General features: G+C 47.3%; 1 protein-coding gene across 1 annotated transcript in view; it reads right to left on the reverse strand.

Annotated features, from left to right (window-relative positions):
* Positions 1-18,156, reverse strand: part of LOC147693578 (solute carrier organic anion transporter family member 2B1-like) — a 435,047-nt gene that overhangs the window by 164,508 nt on the left and 252,383 nt on the right. The window contains exons 6-7 of the mRNA XM_086933810.1: positions 10,381-10,479; positions 6,442-6,572 (exon numbers count right to left, since the gene is read on the reverse strand). Coding sequence (XP_086789936.1) covers positions 6,442-6,572; positions 10,381-10,479 — 230 coding nt within the window. The remainder of the gene's footprint in view (positions 1-6,441; positions 6,573-10,380; positions 10,480-18,156) is intronic.

Here is an 18,156-nt window from a genome sequence, read left to right on the forward strand (position 1 = left end):
AGTTGCACATCCGTGTGTGCACCTTGGACAAGCAGGAGTGAAGTAAGTCAGGTTGATTCACCAGCTGGGAAAGGGCCACCACCAGCTGGGTGTCATCAGCATAACTGATAGTTTTAATACCGAATGGTGCCACCACATCCTCCAGCGGGGCCATATAGACATTAAACAATGTAGGGCTCAGGGAGGAGCCCTGAGGCACACCACACTGGAGGGGGATCGATGCTGACTGTTCACTACCTTCCCAGACTTGGTAGGCTCGATCGTTAAGAAAAGACGTGAGCCACTTCAGGGCCATCCCTGTAAGGCCTACATCTGACAGCCGCTGGAGCAGCACCTGATGGTTCACAGTGTCAAAAGCCGCACTGAGGTCCAGGAGGATCACTGCCACCGATCCTCCTGAATCCAAAATGCTCCTGGCTTCTTCCACAACTGCCAAAAGGGCGGTGTCAGTGCCCTGGCCCGGCCTGAATCCCGTTTGGGAATTCCGCAACAAGCCATTAGACTCCAGGAAATATGACAGTCGCCTGTTCACCAGTCTCTCCGCGATCTTACCAAGCCCGAGAAGCAAGGAAATCGGTCTGAAATTTGCCAGGTCAGATGGATCCAGACCAGGCTTTTTCAGGAGGGCCTTCACTACTGCTTTTTTCCAGCTGGGTGGCACCACCCCCTTCATAAAAGATGAATTGATGAGATCAGTTACTGGGGCGGCGATGGTAGTTGCTACCTGTTTAAGATATCTCATCGGAACAGGGTCCCTAGGCGAGCCACTCTTTATGACCCTTAGCACCTTAAGAACTTCGTCAGTAGTCACTGGTCCAAAGGCTTCAAGCTCGATTTCCACGGCACCCAGCTGGTTACCTACATCTAATTCCTGGGCCGGTCGAGGTAGGGAACTTACGATATTTTCTACTTTCATATGGAAATAGTTGGCCAGTTCCTTACATTTCTCTCGAGGACTATCATGGTTAACTGGAGGTTTGGTTTTTTTTAGGAGATCTCTGAAAACTTTAAAGGACTCTCTCGAGGAGTTAGCAGAATTACCAATTCTCTCCTCGAAAAACTTAGCTTTGGCGTCCCGGAGAGCGGCTTTATATCCTCTAATTGCCGCGCGATACTCTTTCCGGGTTGCCTCTCCCCAATCCTTTCTCCAAATCCGCTCCAACCTCTTGCAGCCTTTCCCAAGAGTTCTCAATACCTGGGTGTACCAAGGGGCTGAGCCCACTCTTTTCTCCCTCTTCAGCATTCTCTTTTTAGGGAGAATGCCGTCCAGGGAGCTGGTCAGCCAATTTTCCAAGTTCACATCTGCGATCAATGGATCCAACACTGGGCAGGGACACGTAGCATCAAGGTTAGCGGTCCAGCGATCTACTGGCAGCCTAGACCAGGCCCTGTCGACAGTATAGATCCTAGGGGTGGCTGCGTCCATTAATTCACACTGCCAGGTGAGAGGAACCAGAAAATGGTCTGACCAAGGTAAAGCCAAGGGAGGCAGGGCTTTGAGACGATCAATATTAGAGAAGACTGGGTCGAGTAAATGGCCCTTACGGTGCATGGCCCCTGAATTAATTAGCCTCATCTCGAAAGTTTTTAGATCGCACTGCAGGTCAGCAGCCAGTGTGTCTGCATGATCGTCAAAATGGAGATTAAAATCTCCAAGTGCCACAAAATTGGCTGTCGACGATGCCAAAAGCGTGACAGTTTCCATGAACGAGCTGACAAAATTGCCTATACACCCCGGTGGGCGATACACTAGAAGGTTAAAAACAGAATGTCCAACTCGTGATCTTGTACAAGAGAGTTAATTTCCATCGAATGACTAGGAAGGGACCTACAATTCAGCAAAGCCATTAATAAGGCATTATTTCCCTTAGCTCTCTGGCCCATCCTACATATCCTGCAATTCGAAAAAGGTTTATCTCCTTTATGGATGTAATTGCAGGTCACATCTTTAGGGGGTCGTAGTAGTATAAGGTCATTTCTAGTATACCTGATACCGACCTCAGGAAAATTTGCCAGCGGGTCTAGCCCTGAGCCTGTCTAGGCCCGGACGGGCACAGACGGGCTGAACTCTGGCGTAACTCCGGCGGTCCCGCTGCGCGTGCCCGCTGCGCGTTTGCATGGCCGCCTTTTGTAGAAGGTCTAGTGTCCTTGTGACGACTAGACCGTGCGAGGAATGGCGTCCCGCTTACCCCCAAAATGGCCGCCGGAATCAGGAAGGCAAGGAGAAGGACCCGCAAAGAGAGGTGGAGTTTCCACGTATTATAGTGCAAGTAGATGGGTTAAAAACAGGGGATAAGCTAAACTAAAAATAAATTTTTAGACAAAAACGGGCGTTTTAAAACTGATGCGGATATACAGCTTACAATTCGCACTAATGAGCGCAGCATGCTTTAAACTAATACAGAGCGCTTGCACTACTGCCAATGCCCCCAAATAATGAACAAGGCTGAGCACCTAGTTTGTCCGCCTTTTGTAGAAGGTCTAGCGTCCTTGTGACGACTAGACCGTGCGAGGAATGGCGTCCCGCTTACCCCCAATATGGCCGCTGGAATCAGGAAGGCAAGGAGAAGGACCCGCAAAGAGCGGTGGGTTTTCCACGTATTATTGTGTAAGTAGATGGGTTAAAAACAAGGGATAAGCTAAACTAAAAATAAATTATTAGACAAAAACGGGCGTTTTAAAACTGATGCGGATATACAGCTTACAATTCGCACTAATGAGCGCAGCACGCTTTAAACTAATACAGCGCGCTTGCACTACTGCCAATGCCCCCAAATAATGAACAATCGTGAAACAAAAAGGATTGCGCTCTGCGTACAGTGTATGTATGAGATAAGATATGTAATGTGTGATGATTCAGTGCATTTTTGAGATGTAAAATAGTCCTTCATGCATTGCAATGCAATCACTCCACAGGCAGTGGAATAATACATCAAATACCCAAAAGTATGAGGTAAGAGAGAGTACTCTTCTGAATAGAGCTAAATGCATCCTTTGCATAGTTTACAGAATTGGCAGCAATAGATCTAACAAACACCTGTGCTGTGAAATAAAAGCTAAACAGAAGGGAACTAGCATCAGGATACCAGCATAAAAGAAGTTCTTAGTGCAGGGTAAGGATGGAGTTTCAAACTATTGTTCCTCAGGGGAGAGAAAATAGAGGTCCGGTGGGACTAACAACAACATTGTGCTGTTTCTGCTTGATTTCCAGTCCACAAATGACTTTTTCAGTGACCAAGGTAATGCAGCCATCCTCCAATTTTTCATGCATGACCCCCACCTCAGCAGTGAGGCACATCGTATTCGGTTGAACCTCGGCGTCTCATGTTACTGTAGTTGCTTCCCTAGTTGTTTTGCATCTGTACCGTTTACTTTCCTGCTGCACCTACTTCTCTTTTGCAGCAACCTGTCCTACATATGCCTCAAAAGCGCATTTCATTATCCTGCACAATAATCTTTTTTTTTGCTACGCACAGCTATCACCTTTATCCAGTTGCAGCTGTCATTCTTTTGCACCTTCATGGCTTTCTCTTGTTCATCTCTCGTCATTCTCCTATGCTGTGACAACTCACTTTCTTCTGCTCCTGTAACACGCTTCAGGATACACATTTGGAATGCATATACAGTTCAGTTCTTGATATCTGTGCTAGGGGCCATGGATTTGTAGCCAATTAAAAAACTGTTTAATCCGAAGTAGCTCAAAACAACTGAGTTCGTCAGTGAAGCTTGAGTTGCCGGTGCAGCTTGAGTTGCCAGTGCAGCTGGAGTTGCCAGTGGAGCTGGAGTTGCCAGTGGAGCTTGAGTAGCCAGTGGAGCTTGAGTTACCAGTGCAGCTGGAGTTGCCAGTGCAGCTTAAGTGGCCAGTGCAGCTTAAGTGGCCAGTGCAGCTGGAGTAGCCAGTGCAGCTGGAGTTGCCAGTGCAGCTGGAGTTGCCAGTGCAGCTGGAGTTGCCAGTGCAGCTTAAGTGGCCAGTGCAGCTGGAGTAGCCAGTGCAGCTGGAGTTGCCAGTGCAGCTGGAGTAGCCAGTGCAGCTGGAGTTGCCAGTGCAGCTGGAGTTGCCAGTGCAGCTAGAGTTGCCAGTGCAGCTGGAGTTGCCAGTGCAGCTTAAGTGGCCAGTGCAGCTGGAGTTGCCAGTGCAGCTGGAGTTGCCAGTGCAGCTGGAGTTGCCAGTGCAGCTGGAGTTGCCAGTGCAGCTTAAGTGGCCAGTGCAGCTGGAGTTGCCAGTGCAGCTTGAGTTGCCAGTGCAACTGGAGGTGCCAGTGGAGCATGAGTTGCCAGTGGAGCTGGAGTTGCAAGTGCAGCTTGAGTTGCCAGTGGAGCTGGAGTTGCCAGTGGTGCTGGAGTTGCCAGTGGAGCTGGAGTTGCCAGTGCAGCTGGAGTTGCAAGTGCAGCTTGAGTTGCCAGTGGTGCTGGAGTTGCCAGTGGTGCTGGAGTTGCCAGTGGTGCTGGAGTTGCCAGTGGAGCTGGAGTTGCCAGTGCAGCTGGAGTTGCCAGTGGAGCTGGAGTTGCCAGTGGAGCTGGAGTAACCAGTGCAGCTTGAGCTGTCAGTGCAGGTGAGCTGCCAGTGCAGCTTGAGTTTTTAAGGATGCGCACAGAGTAAAGATCCTGCCTGCAATAGACACTTCCCTAGAACTTCTTCCGCCACATGCCAGCAACCCTGTTCTGTGGCTTCCATACAAACATAAACCTCCATCCTCAAATTATACAAATGGGCAAAGAAAGGCAGTATCGCTGTCCTATATATCTTCTCTGATGCCAAAAATAAAAGGTTTTGGGCCAGATGTATCAACGGGTTTTACTCATTTTGTGTCTATGGGGAAATGTGTGTGTACACATGGCTCTTTATTACTTATTTCTATGTGTAGCTTATTTGTGACAGTTTCCAGCCAAGGCACTTACAGGTCCAATGGAGCAATTTAATTTACAAAAAAAAAAAAAAAAAAAAAAAAGAGTCCAAAGGAGTCGATTTAATTTTTATTGGTGAATACACACGATACCACTTCTACCTATTCTTGTTTCCTGCAGCAGTAAAACCAGTGTCTGAACCTATCACTCTCTAGTGTTTCTAAAGTTAGGGCCACTGGAAGTATGCAATCCTGCAGCTGCTGCAGCTTCCTCAGTATTATAAATTCACTGCGCTTGCCACATAATTTATCATTTGTGTTTGCTGCCTAATTTGCCAGACATTTTGCAAAGGTTACCTGGCCATATTCCAGTTGTTGATTGCTGGATTCAGTTGTAAAACATGTGCTAATGAGATGAAACTTTTGCCCTGAAGACATTAATGCCCCAAATGAATGGCCTGGAAAGCAGTTTTTGTCTGCAGAATGAAAAAAACATCCTTACACATTTAGATGTAAATAAACCGGCCTGAAATGATGCATCCTTCTTCGTCATGAAACATTTTGTTTCATTATTTATCCAAATTCATGTTACTTCAAATACACTGCTCTCAAGGCAGCAGTTAGAGAGGGCCCCTGAGTTACAGAATTATCACAAACATTCTTCTTTTTTAAGGTCTTATGTCTTCAAGCCAGACCTTTACAGTTCACATATGTAATGTTCAGGGCTGTTCTGAGGAGCTCGTCCATAATGCAAAGAGATTATTTAGTAGCACACAGTGTGGACATAGAGCAAACCTTACATTGAAAACCAGTTATAGTCAGCGGGGCAATGTAGACTGAACGAGGAACACATGTAGCCTTTGTTTCTGCTCAGGGCAACACTGCTTGATTTACACAAAATGTGTTACTTTTGGAGTTAGAAGGGGGGCTTTTAGTAACATATTACTGTGCTTGCCAAGAAGTCTGGCTTTCCTACAGTGCATGCACAGACCTGCAAACACTACAGTCATGAACAGGGAACATACACACAGGTAACATGTAGACATACATGCAGATAAAACAAACTTATCCACAGGTGCACAGACAACATGCATACATGCCCCAGATAGGTAGCACCTACAGATGCACACGCACATACAATGCATGCACGTACATGGATGCATGCTGTCTGTGTGCTTGTCAGTCAGTTTGTGTATTGTGGATGTGTATGTTCTCTGTGTCCATATATGCAGATGTTGCAGGCTGAACCGAAGGTGATGGACGCTTCAGACACGAAGTGTCTCATTGAGCCAGATCCAAAATGGGCAAAAAGGTATCACTGAAGGGAGCTGACCAAAGGCTCTATTAATGTATACACAGTGAGAGAACATAAAGAGAGCAAACGTTTGGGGAGTTATAAAGCTTGAATATTCTAGTGGGATTGACATTTTCATAAATAGGAGATATCTAATACAAATCAGTAGCATTGTATGTGCAATGTCTTGTGTCGTGAAACAGACTGAATCATATATGTTACACTTTTAGCATGCCACCTAAACTTCAAGCACAGAAGGTACGCTTTAAGCTCATTACTTGCACTAAATGTATAAGTTCTTACCTCTTTTTGCATTTCTCTTGGAAAGAAGAAATAGGGGACAGCAGAGAGCCCCACAACACTGGCGGCCACGAGAAAGCCCATCCACCAAGCGCCCACCCATCGAGGATCCTTCGGAGTAAGAACAATGTCAGCTACAACAAAAATGAAACAATACATCGATTAATTTATTATATTCTACAGGAGAGGATGCAAAACCTACCGATTATGCCTACTCTTCCATCCAGCCCACTACACTGACCTCAAGAACAATGTAGTTTCCAGGATGAACGTGGGAAATAGTTTAGAAAAGGGATTTTATATTTACAATAGTATTTTTGATTGGGTGAAAATGGGGCCAGCTCTGTGTGAAGAAGGGAGAGAGAACCTTCTTCAGAAGGGTTAGGACTCTTCCAGGGGCATCTCTTTAAAACTCAGAACAGGGGTGTCTGACTCTAGTCCTGGAGGGCAACATCCATACCAGATTTGTATGATATCTACATAAAAGAGGTTTACACGCAATGGTGCTCACTGAAACTAATTCACATAGTAATCCTGAAAATTTGGCAAAGATCAGGACCTCCTGACCCAATTTTGAGAAAACCAGTTGAACCACACAACTTTAAGCATCTAGTCCTTCTTTTAAATGAAAGTGCCGGCGCAACGTATGTGCATGTATCTGATCAGGATTCCAACATACATCTATTGATTGTAGCAAGCCTCCATCCCTGGATACACATCACTAAACCCTGAGGAAGGTCTTTATAGGGATCACCGTGAGGAAACAAGGCTAAGCCTGCATGTGCGTTTCTACTCTTCCACTGCTGTGAAAGCGGTACAGAGTAATAGGATGCAGCAGGTCTTATGTGCTGCATGGTGGCTGCAACATTTTTGAGTCAATGTCTACAAAAGGTCAGAGTACGGTGTGTATAGTTAGAGGTTGTCCAAAATATGATTTGGTGAAAGTCAAGATGTGCCAAAAGGGTGTGCAATCACATCTCATCCTTTTTTTTGTTGGGTCTGTTTATTACGTTTTTCATGGTACAGTTACAAAGCAAGTGCAAGCACAATAGGAGTAGAAGGGTATTAATATCGAACTGATCATCAGTTCAGGAGATCAAATCACATGCTTTAATGAAGATTGAGCAACTGAATGTTGACACCAATAATATTCTGGTACAAGAATATCAAAAAACAGAGTATCGAGGGACAAAATATTGAAAGTAACAGCACATAGAGAAGCACAGATTGACTATTTCTATATCCCCATCTACGTACAATGAAGATAAATGAACAGCGAAGGTTCATTTATGAGGAGTTTGGTACAGAAGATCTAGACTTTGCCTGTTGACGTTTTAATTTCGATATTCTGTCCCACCGATATTTTGGGGCTTGATATTTAAGGTGTACACCCTTAATGAATGACAAATCTATTTCTACATGTAAACGCACAAGCAGAATTTCCCTTCGTTAAATGGACATTTTGCGCCGTCTGCTCCCTATATTACTTACAAAAGCAAACACTTAAGTTTCAATTTCATTGAGATTTTTGGCGGTTTAAAAGAATGTTTTCACGTAAACAAATTGTGGTATCGGTCTAATGTTCCAGATAACCGGAACCGGAAGGGGTGTTGCGGAAGTTGAGGGCAGCCATTTGATTCTGGCGCCAACCGCACAGAGTGAAGACGTGGTCCCGGCGCTCCAGGGAATAAACTACAGTTAACTTACCTAAGGCTCATGTCGTTCTTGAAATAACTTCATTACAATGGCGACAAAGGTGGGATCTGACAAGAGAGCCCATGGTGCATAGACGGCGAAGACAGTGGGAAGGAAAACGGCAACCCGGAGCACGGCAGAGGACGAGGGAGAGGACCAAGAAGAAGCGATCAGGCCCTCATAAGTAACAACGTGGTTGAACACACAAGTAAGCTGAACCGTGAGCCGATCCCGAGCAGCACTACAGCAGCGGGAAAGGCGGCAGAGAGAGAGCACCAAAATAAGCGACTCACCGTCCAGGGCACGAGGAGCCTCACTCCGCAGTAGTGTGAAAACCCGCGCACCAAGCTGGCGGCACTGCGAGAAAAAGAGGAAGGAACGAACCCTGTTGGCGGAGCGGTCCGAGACGACCTACAAACGCCACTGCACACAGACGGTGCGATTGGAGGCGGCTCAGCCAGCGGCGAGCACAGTGAAGAAGACGCGGACGAGAGGCAAGCTCCAGGCAGTCCGCCGGGCAGGCCAGTTCCGACGCAAGCAGGACCCAGAGGGAACGGCAAGATGGCGACACAGTCCTCCTCCTTAACCCAGTTGGTACCGTTTCTCCCAAAAAGGGGGGAAACCACGATGCCGTGGGAAGACTGGAAACGATATTTTCTCAATTACCTGGACGCGTTGGAAGAAGAGAATGGAGCAGCGTATGCAGGCCTTTTATTAAAAGGGATAGAAGTCAAACACACACCCGTATATCACCCAGCCGGCAACCGGCAAGTAGAACGATTCAACAGGGTGATCATGGGCACCATACAGGCAGCCATAAATGATGGATTGGACTGGGAGAAGGAAGTGCCAAAAATGTTGTGGGCATACCGCATCACGCCAGGGAGCACGGGGTACAGCCCCTTCAAAGTACTGAGAGGGAGAGAACCATTTACCAAAGACAATACAGCCTGAAGGAAGATGGTTGTGCCAAGTAAGTGGTCTCCAGCGGTGGTCAGGAGAAATCTAGAGAGAGCACAGGAGGCCTACACTGAACATTTCAACAGGAGATGAGGCGTACAAGGTGTGGAGATAGAGAAAGGAGATTGGGTCAGAGTGAAAGTGGCGACCTTAAAGAGGAAAGAAGAGAGTAAATTCACGCCACCCCTTCAAGTGTTGGAGCCGTATACCAGATCGGCACTACTCAGTGATGGAAAAGTTTGGTCGCAAGACAGAATGGCCAAGTGCAGCAAGATATTGGAGTGGAGAGCGGAGACTGACGAAGGGTTCGAGGACGTCGAAGGAGGCAAGGAAGAATGTGATGGAAGGAGCACGGAGCAGGTGGAAGAAAGTACGCAGCAAGTGGAAGAGAGAGATATGAGGCAGGACGATGAAGTCAGAGGAACCAGTGGCACAAAGGACAGGAGCAAGTTTAGATCGATGAAGGAAAAGGCGGGAAGCACCTTGGAAGGACCGGAGACAGATGAACCGGAGCAGGAGGAACAGGGAGACGGGAGAAGAGAAGGAGCTGTAAAGACGAGAGCTGGAAGAACCATAAGAACTCCGGAGAGATTCAAAGACTTTGAAATGGACTACAAGTAAGACCGTTCCAAATATGTTTTGAAAAATTCTGTTGAGAATAAAGGGAGGAGATATGTGGTATCGGTCTAGTGTTCCAGATAACCGGAACCGGAAGGGGTGTGGCGGAAGTTGAGGGCGGCCATTTGAATCTGGCGCCAAACGAGAAAAATTGAAGACGTGGTCCCGGCGCTCCGGGGAATAAACTACAGTTAACTTACCTAAGGCTCATGTCATTGTTGAAATAACTTTATTACACAAATGAGGGGGATTTTGAATTGCTGTAAACCACACTAGTAGAATACATGCAACCCTATTTAAGTAAAGAACAATGCTGAGACACTAGTATTGTGCTTTTCTTCTCCAACCCTGTGGTGTGCTGTTAAACGAATACTCTGAATAAGAATAGATGCGTCAATCACAGTTTCAACAAATTTTATAAATGGAGACGAGGCAAATATTGATGCAGTGTATAGAATATGGAACCAACCCAAGAGCAAACACGCAAAGTTCAACCAGTTCAAAATAACCTGCCAGGTTTAAAGAACGTCCTTGACATTCAAACTTTTTATTTTCTTTGGTGAAATAAAATTGTTCTGTATGTAAGGGACGCTCCATGTCGGTTTCAAAACAAAGATTCACTGAAAAACATTATAGGAAATGAAAAGCCAGGACACGCAGCCAACGTACCTGCTGGAATTTTGTCTATGTCCACATAATACCGCAACATGGCGGATCCCAACATGAAGGCGACCCCAGGCCCCATGAACGTCACAGCGTAAAGTATACCTGAAAAAGTAAAACATTTGACTATAGTTTCACCAAACAACTTAAAAATCAGATAAAGTGTTGATAAACAATATGCAAGAGTACAAGCTAGCAATATATTATCGATCCTGAAGTATATAGTAATGATGCACCAAAGTTACCGTAAATGTGAACAATTGCAAAATAATATATTTCAATAAGGATTTGCAAAGCCAGTAGATCGTGCCAATGAAAGCTATTGGCTATGCAATTATTTATTTATGCTGTGCAACAGCACAGAAAAAAAATATTTTAAAAAAAGGCAATGACACAGACAGCACCAATATGCTTTAATAGAAGAAAAAAAATTATGTTGAGTGAGTTGGAGGACTAGGAAACACGGAGCCAATAAGGGAAGGAGATAGAAGAACGCAGGTTGGGAGCGAGGGCACCCAAGCAGCTATGGGGCAGCACATTTACAATGGTAGCTGGGGCAGAAAGCGGACAAGAGAGGGCAAGCAGGAGGGGCTGTGGCAGCAAGCTAGCAATGGAGGGCGGCTGGGAAGGGCTTGAAGGCCATACAGACAATGGAGGTAGGGTGGGAATAGCAGCTAAAACTGAGGGCGAAAGGAGATGGAGGATCAAGCTGACAAGAGTGGGTGGGGGCGGTGGGGAAGCAAGCAGAAAACAAACAGTGGGAATGTGGTGCAGAGGAAGCATGCTGGCAACAGAGGGTGGGCAAGTTCAAGTTTATTTGATTTGATTTGGTTCTCCACTAAGGACCACAAATATTTAGTGCACAATAGTCAATTTTGAACCGTTTTGTTAAAAGCTTTCGTTCTAATACAAAGATAAAAATGGTTTAAATTTTTTTTTTTAAAGTTATAACATACAATTCGGCGGAGCTTTACATAAGTACAGAGGGTGGGCAGGAGAAGCGGGGGAAACAAAAGGACAACAGAGGGTGAGCGGAACAGGGCTGGGAAAGTAAGCTAACAATTCAGGGTGGATGGGAGGGAATGGGAAAACATGACAGAATGTAGGTGGGAGGGGCTGATAAAACACCCATGTTACAGACAGTGGGTGGGCAGGGAGGGAGCAAACAGACACGGGGTGGTACGGAAATTAGATTGACAAGGGTAGGTAGGCTGAGAGAAAGCAAGAACAGCAACTGATGAAGGGTGAGGAACACAGAAGGGAGAGCAGTACAGAAGGGAGACAGCTAGAAAATGCACAAACTCATGTGGAGTGCTTAAGAAAAAAGAAACAAGCATTTGCAGTGCAATAGGTCTCGCATTTGCAAGAGTTAGAGCTACAGGCATTGTAAATGTTTTTTACTTATGTGTTTTGGAGTGGATGTATGTAATATGTAGTGGAATGACGTGTTCACATTAATGCTGCATTTTTTTGGGCACAATACCATCCACCACATTTGTTGAAATATCCGTATGGTGAGTGTTTGCTTTTAAAAATTAACGAAATGCATTTAAAAGAAATATTGCATACACACGTGAGCCTAAAGTCGCAGTTAAATAAAATCAACAACTGTTAAGCAATCACAATCTTTTTGTTTAAAAACATGGCGTTTTTACAGGATGTAAACAGGCCTGCTATGCTAAACAAGAGGAGTTAAAGGCTATGTCGGTTTAGCATGCAGTTTTGTATACAAATCAGTAACTCCGCTTATGTCTAATGTTCAGTTGTAAAAGTTGCCAGCAAGTAAGAGAAGCATCACTGCAGTAAACATAAGTTTGAGATCTAAAAATGTGTCTGTATTTGAAATACGTGGGAACTACTGGGATGTATGTGCTTTATAACTAAAAGAAGAACAACCCTGCACAGACAGTGTTTGTATTAAACCTAAGCACGTTTGTTTAAGAAAAAGATATCAGATACATTATACTTAATTTTAAATTTAGAATACCATAATTGCATGCTGTTCCAAAAGAAGCCAGTGGTTTTTAAAAAAAAAAGCATACAAACATGAGCGCAAATGTTCTTCACAAAATGACATGAGTTTATTCAACGCTGGGGAAACAAAAAAGAAACAGAAAGATAGTATTATGTGCACATGTTTTGGACAGAGATATATGTTTCAGTTATACTTCTATCCATTTTAGAGAATGTAAACTCCCTTGACCGATTACGTATTGTAATAAAGGAAGCCGTATAGTTGGGTGAAATTAACCATTAGTTGGTTTTGTGTGGAATCTGTATTCAGGGCTAGTCATAAATTACATTGTTTTTCTTTGATCGGGGGACCAGAGCATGTGTGAGTAGGTATGTGGGAGCCTGCACTATTTGTAAGAGGAAAGAATGCAATGCGAACTGCATTTCAAGAAGCTGTTTGTCACGTTCTATTTTTGCATTTGATGCCCAGGGCTGGGGAAGGTTTCTCCACTCAGGTGGGAAGGAACTGCCAAGCATTTACTGAGAATTAACCGATGTTTATCCACAAAATGAATGGTTAATTTTGAAACACAGAAATGTTTATTTTTCACACAGAAAGCGAGAAAAAATAAAGATTAAGACTACAAAGGAAGAAAAGGCAGTATTTTAAAAAGTGCTAAGTAAGACCAGAAAAAAAGGCCTTCAAAAAACGTGTTAAACGAAACCAAAGAAAAACGTCACAAATAAGTTTTCAAAAGGCGTGAGATGGGCTGAGCAACAGCAAAAATAAATAGAAAAACACTTGCTATAAAGGTTTGTTTTTAACAAGCAAATTGAGCCAAAATAAAGATTAGCATTACAAAGGAAGAAAAAGGCAACATTTCCAAAAGACCGGATATGGGCTAAGCGAAACCAAACAAAACAAGCATTTACAATGCAATGGTCTCTGCATTATTAAAGGTAGAGGTATTTACATTGCTCATGACTTTTGTTTTCATTTTTTTTTTAAACGTAAATAAATGGCATTGTCATTTACAATGGCAATAGGTGAGCATTAGAGAGTAGTAGAGAGTATTCGCGGACACAGAACCACACACACACACACACACACACACACACACACACAGGGCCGTGCACACACAGACAGAGCCACACCCCCACCCCCACAGACAGAGCCACACACACACACACAGACAGAGCTACACACAGAGCCACGCACACAAACACACTCAGACAGAGCCATGCACACGCACACACGCACACACAGAGCCACGCACACACACACACAGACTGAGCCATACACACACACAGAGTCACACACACAGACAGAGTCACACACACACACACACAGTCACACGCACACACAGAGACAGAGCCACGCACACACACACACACAGCCACACACAGAGACTGTGCCACACACACACACACACACAGAGCCACACACACAGAGACTGTGCCACACACACACAGAGCCACACACACACAGAGACTGTGCCACACACACACACAGAGCCACACACACACACAGAGCCACACACACAGAGCTACACACAGAGCCACGCACACACACACAGAGCCACACACACAAACACACAGAGCCATGCACACACAAGACAGACGGAGCCACACAACACACAGACAGAGCCACGCACAGACAGACAGAGCCAAGCACACACACAGACTGTGCCACACACACACACACACACACACACACACACACACACACACACACACAGGGCCGTGCACACACAGACAGAGCCACACACACACCCCCACAGACAGAGCCACACACACACAGACAGAGCTACACACAGAGCCACGCACACAAACACACTCAGACTGAGCCATACACACACACACAGAGTCACACACACAGACAGAGTCACACACACACACACACACACACACACACACACAGACTGTGCCACACACACACACAGAGCCACACACACACAGAGACTGTGCCACACACACACACAGAGCCACACACACACACAGAGCCACACACACAGAGCTACACACAGAGCCACGCACACACACACAGAGCCACACACACAAACACACAGAGCCATGCACACACAAGACAGACGGAGCCACACAACACACAGACAGAGCCACGCACAGACAGACAGAGCCAAGCACACACACAGACTGTGCCACACACACACACACACACACACACACACACACACACACAGGGCCGTGCACACACAGACAGAGCCACACACACACCCCCACAGACAGAGCCACACACACACAGACAGAGCTACACACAGAGCCACGCACACAAACACACTCAGACAGAGCCATGCACACACACACACGCACACACAGAGCCACGCACACACACACACAGACTGAGCCATACACACACACACACAGAGTCACACACACAGACAGAGTCACACACACACACACACACAGACAGTCACACGCACACACACACACAGTCACACGCACACACAGAGACAGAGCCACGCACACACACACACAGCCACACACAGAGACTGTGCCACACACACACACACACACACACACAGAGACTGTGCCACACACACACAGAGCCACACACACACACAGAGACTGTGCCACACACACACACAGAGCCACACACACACACAGAGCCACACACACAGAGCTACACACAGAGCCACGCACACACACACAGAGCCACACACACAAACACACAGAGCCATGCACACACAAGACAGACGGAGCCACACAACACACAGACAGAGCCACGCACAGACAGACAGAGCCAAGCACACACACAGACTGTGCCACACACACACACACAGACAGAGCCACGCGCGCACACACAGAGAGCCAAGCACACACACAGACTGTGCCACACACACACACACACAGACAGAGCCACGTGCGCGCACACACAGAGCCACATGCACACACACACAGAGCCAAGCACACACACAGACAGAGCCAAGCACACACACACACACAGAGCCACATGCACACACAGACAGAGCCACATGCACACACAGACAGCCATGCGCACACACAGAGCCACGCGCACACACAGAGCCACGCGCACACACAGAGCCACGCGCACACACAGAGCTACGCGCGCACACAGAGCTACGCGCGCACACAGAGCCACGCGCGCACACAGAGCCACGCGCACACAGAGCCGCACACACACAGACAGAGCCACGCACACACACAGACAGAGCCACGCACACACACAGACAGAGCCACGCACACACACAGAGCCACGCACACACACAGACAGAGCCACGCACACACACAGACAGAGCCACGCACACACACAGACAGAGCCACGCACACACACAGACAGACAGAGCCACGCACACACACACACAGAGCCACGCACACACACAGAACCACGCACAGAGCCACGCGCACACAGAGCCACGCACACACAGACAGAGCCACGCACACACAGAAAGAGCCACGCACACACAGACAGAGCCACGCACACACAGACAGAGCCACGCACACACAGAGCCACGCACACACAGAGCCACGCACACACAGACAGAGCCATGCACACACAGAGCCACGCACACACAGACAGAGCCACGCACACACAGACAGAGCCACGCACACACAGACAGAGCCACGCACACACAGACAGAGCCATGCACACAGACAGAGCCACGCACCACAGACAGAGCCACGCCCACACACAGACAGAGCCACAGAGCCACGCGCACACACAGACAGAGCCACGCGCACACACAGACAGAGCCACGCGCACACACAGACAGAGCCACGCGCACACACAGACAGAGCCACGCGCACACACAGACAGAGCCACGCGCACACACAGAGCCACGCGCACACTTAGAGCCACGCGAACACACAGAGCCACGCGCACACACAGAGCCACGCGCACACACAGAGCAACGCACACACACAGAGCCATGCGCACACACAGAGCAACGCACACACACAGAGCCACGCGCACACACAGAGCCACGTGCACACACAGAGCCACGCGCACACACAGAGCCACGCGCACACACAGAGCCACGCGCACACACAAACAGAGCCACCTGCGCACACACACACATACAGAGCCACCCACACAGTCATTCACATAGAGCCACCCACACACACACAAAGCCACCCACACACAGAGCCACATACACACACACAGAGCCACCTACACACACAGAGCCACCCACACAGAGCCACCTACAAAAAAGCTACACACACAGACAGAGCATTAAGTTCTCAAAGTCTTTTACTGAAGATAAATGTGCACAAAATTCTTCATAATCCCATAACTAGATCCTAAAACACTATCCTGCATATCTCCATCCACTGACTTCTCACACCACAAGTCCATCATACCACTCTACAACCCATATCTCCCTATTTAGGACTACACCCCATATCTCCAGCCTATAACATTGTGCCCTATATCGTCATCCAAAATCACTACACCATACAACTCCATCCTATAACATGACACCCTGTATCTCCACCCTGTAACACCAAACCCTAAATCTCCATTCCATGACGCTGCACCCTATGTCTCCCTCATATAACATCAAAACTCCTAACTACACCCAATATCTCCATTAATAGCACTGCACCTCAAACCTCCACCCTATAACACCCCAAAATAGCCACCATATAGAACTTTACACCCTAAAGTAATCTTATAAAACACCTCCATATCGCCACCCTAGAACACTGCACTCTTTATCTCCATTTTACAATGTGTACCCAAAATCTCCATCCTGTAACCTACACCCCAGCTCTCCATCCTATCCTATCACTCCATCCCATAACTCCGTTTTATAACACTACCCACCCATGCCATGTTAGGCCTCGTTTTATAGCACTACCCACCCATACCATGTTAGGACTTCCAAGTCTTTTCAAAATATATCAGAATATTACCCCACTTCGGACACTGATTGTTCTTTTCGCTTTTTAAAGTATTGTTGCCTGTTTTTTAATTAGACATCATGAACGTAATGCATTTTCAATGAACTGCATATTGTACGACGTAGAATGACCCCCGAGCTTTGCAGGACCCGTGACCAAGGAAGTTGTTGGCCCGTTGACCATGACCACAGTGAGTGAGGAGTTAATGGAAGGGATGTACGGTGCCGCCGGAACGCCAAGTGGGGTGCACCTTGGCTTGGATTGGGAGGATTCGGGTAACCACTATGAATAAGGGGCTTATGGGAGGAGAGTTGGCCTTTCGAGAAGGAGGGGCTCTTTGGGCGGGAGTTAGGGGCACATGGACACATTGAACGGAAGTCAGGGCTCATAGTTCGGGTTGGAGTGAAAGGCCATGGAAGAGGACCAAGGGGGTGGGAGAGGACAATCCTGCGATGCGGGGTAGTGGTCACATTGCTTGTGATGGGGGTGTGGATGGGGGCGGGGGCAAGGGATGGAAGGTGAAGGACCTGTTAGATGAGAAAAAAAATCCCCAGGGAAAGTTGCGAGGAAGCCATGGGTTTGGGGCTGGGGCATTGGGCGATGAAAGAGTGTTTGGAGGGAAGGACACCTTTGAGGGGAGAGCGAGGGGCGCGTGGATTGAGTGCGCCTGGTCCCATGGAGGGCGGCGCGGACCCCGTGGCACCAGTACCTGTTGTGACCAAGCAGCAGGTGAGCAGGGCGCCGAGCAGGAGCTTCATCTTCAGCAGGCTCTGGGTGACTGTCTGCCACGCGTGCTTCTCACAGGGACACTGCTAGACCCTCGGGCCATACATGCCTTTTATAGCCCTCCCTCAGGCATAGGGACGGACGTTGACTGAGACAGATGACACCTGGGCGAGAGGTGCACCTGTCGTAGCAGGGGCAGGTGACTTGTGTTGCCCAGGG

Source organism: Lissotriton vulgaris, chromosome 8 (assembly GCF_964263255.1).
Source record: "Lissotriton vulgaris chromosome 8, aLisVul1.2, whole genome shotgun sequence".
Classification (NCBI taxonomy): Eukaryota; Metazoa; Chordata; class Amphibia; order Caudata; family Salamandridae; genus Lissotriton; species Lissotriton vulgaris.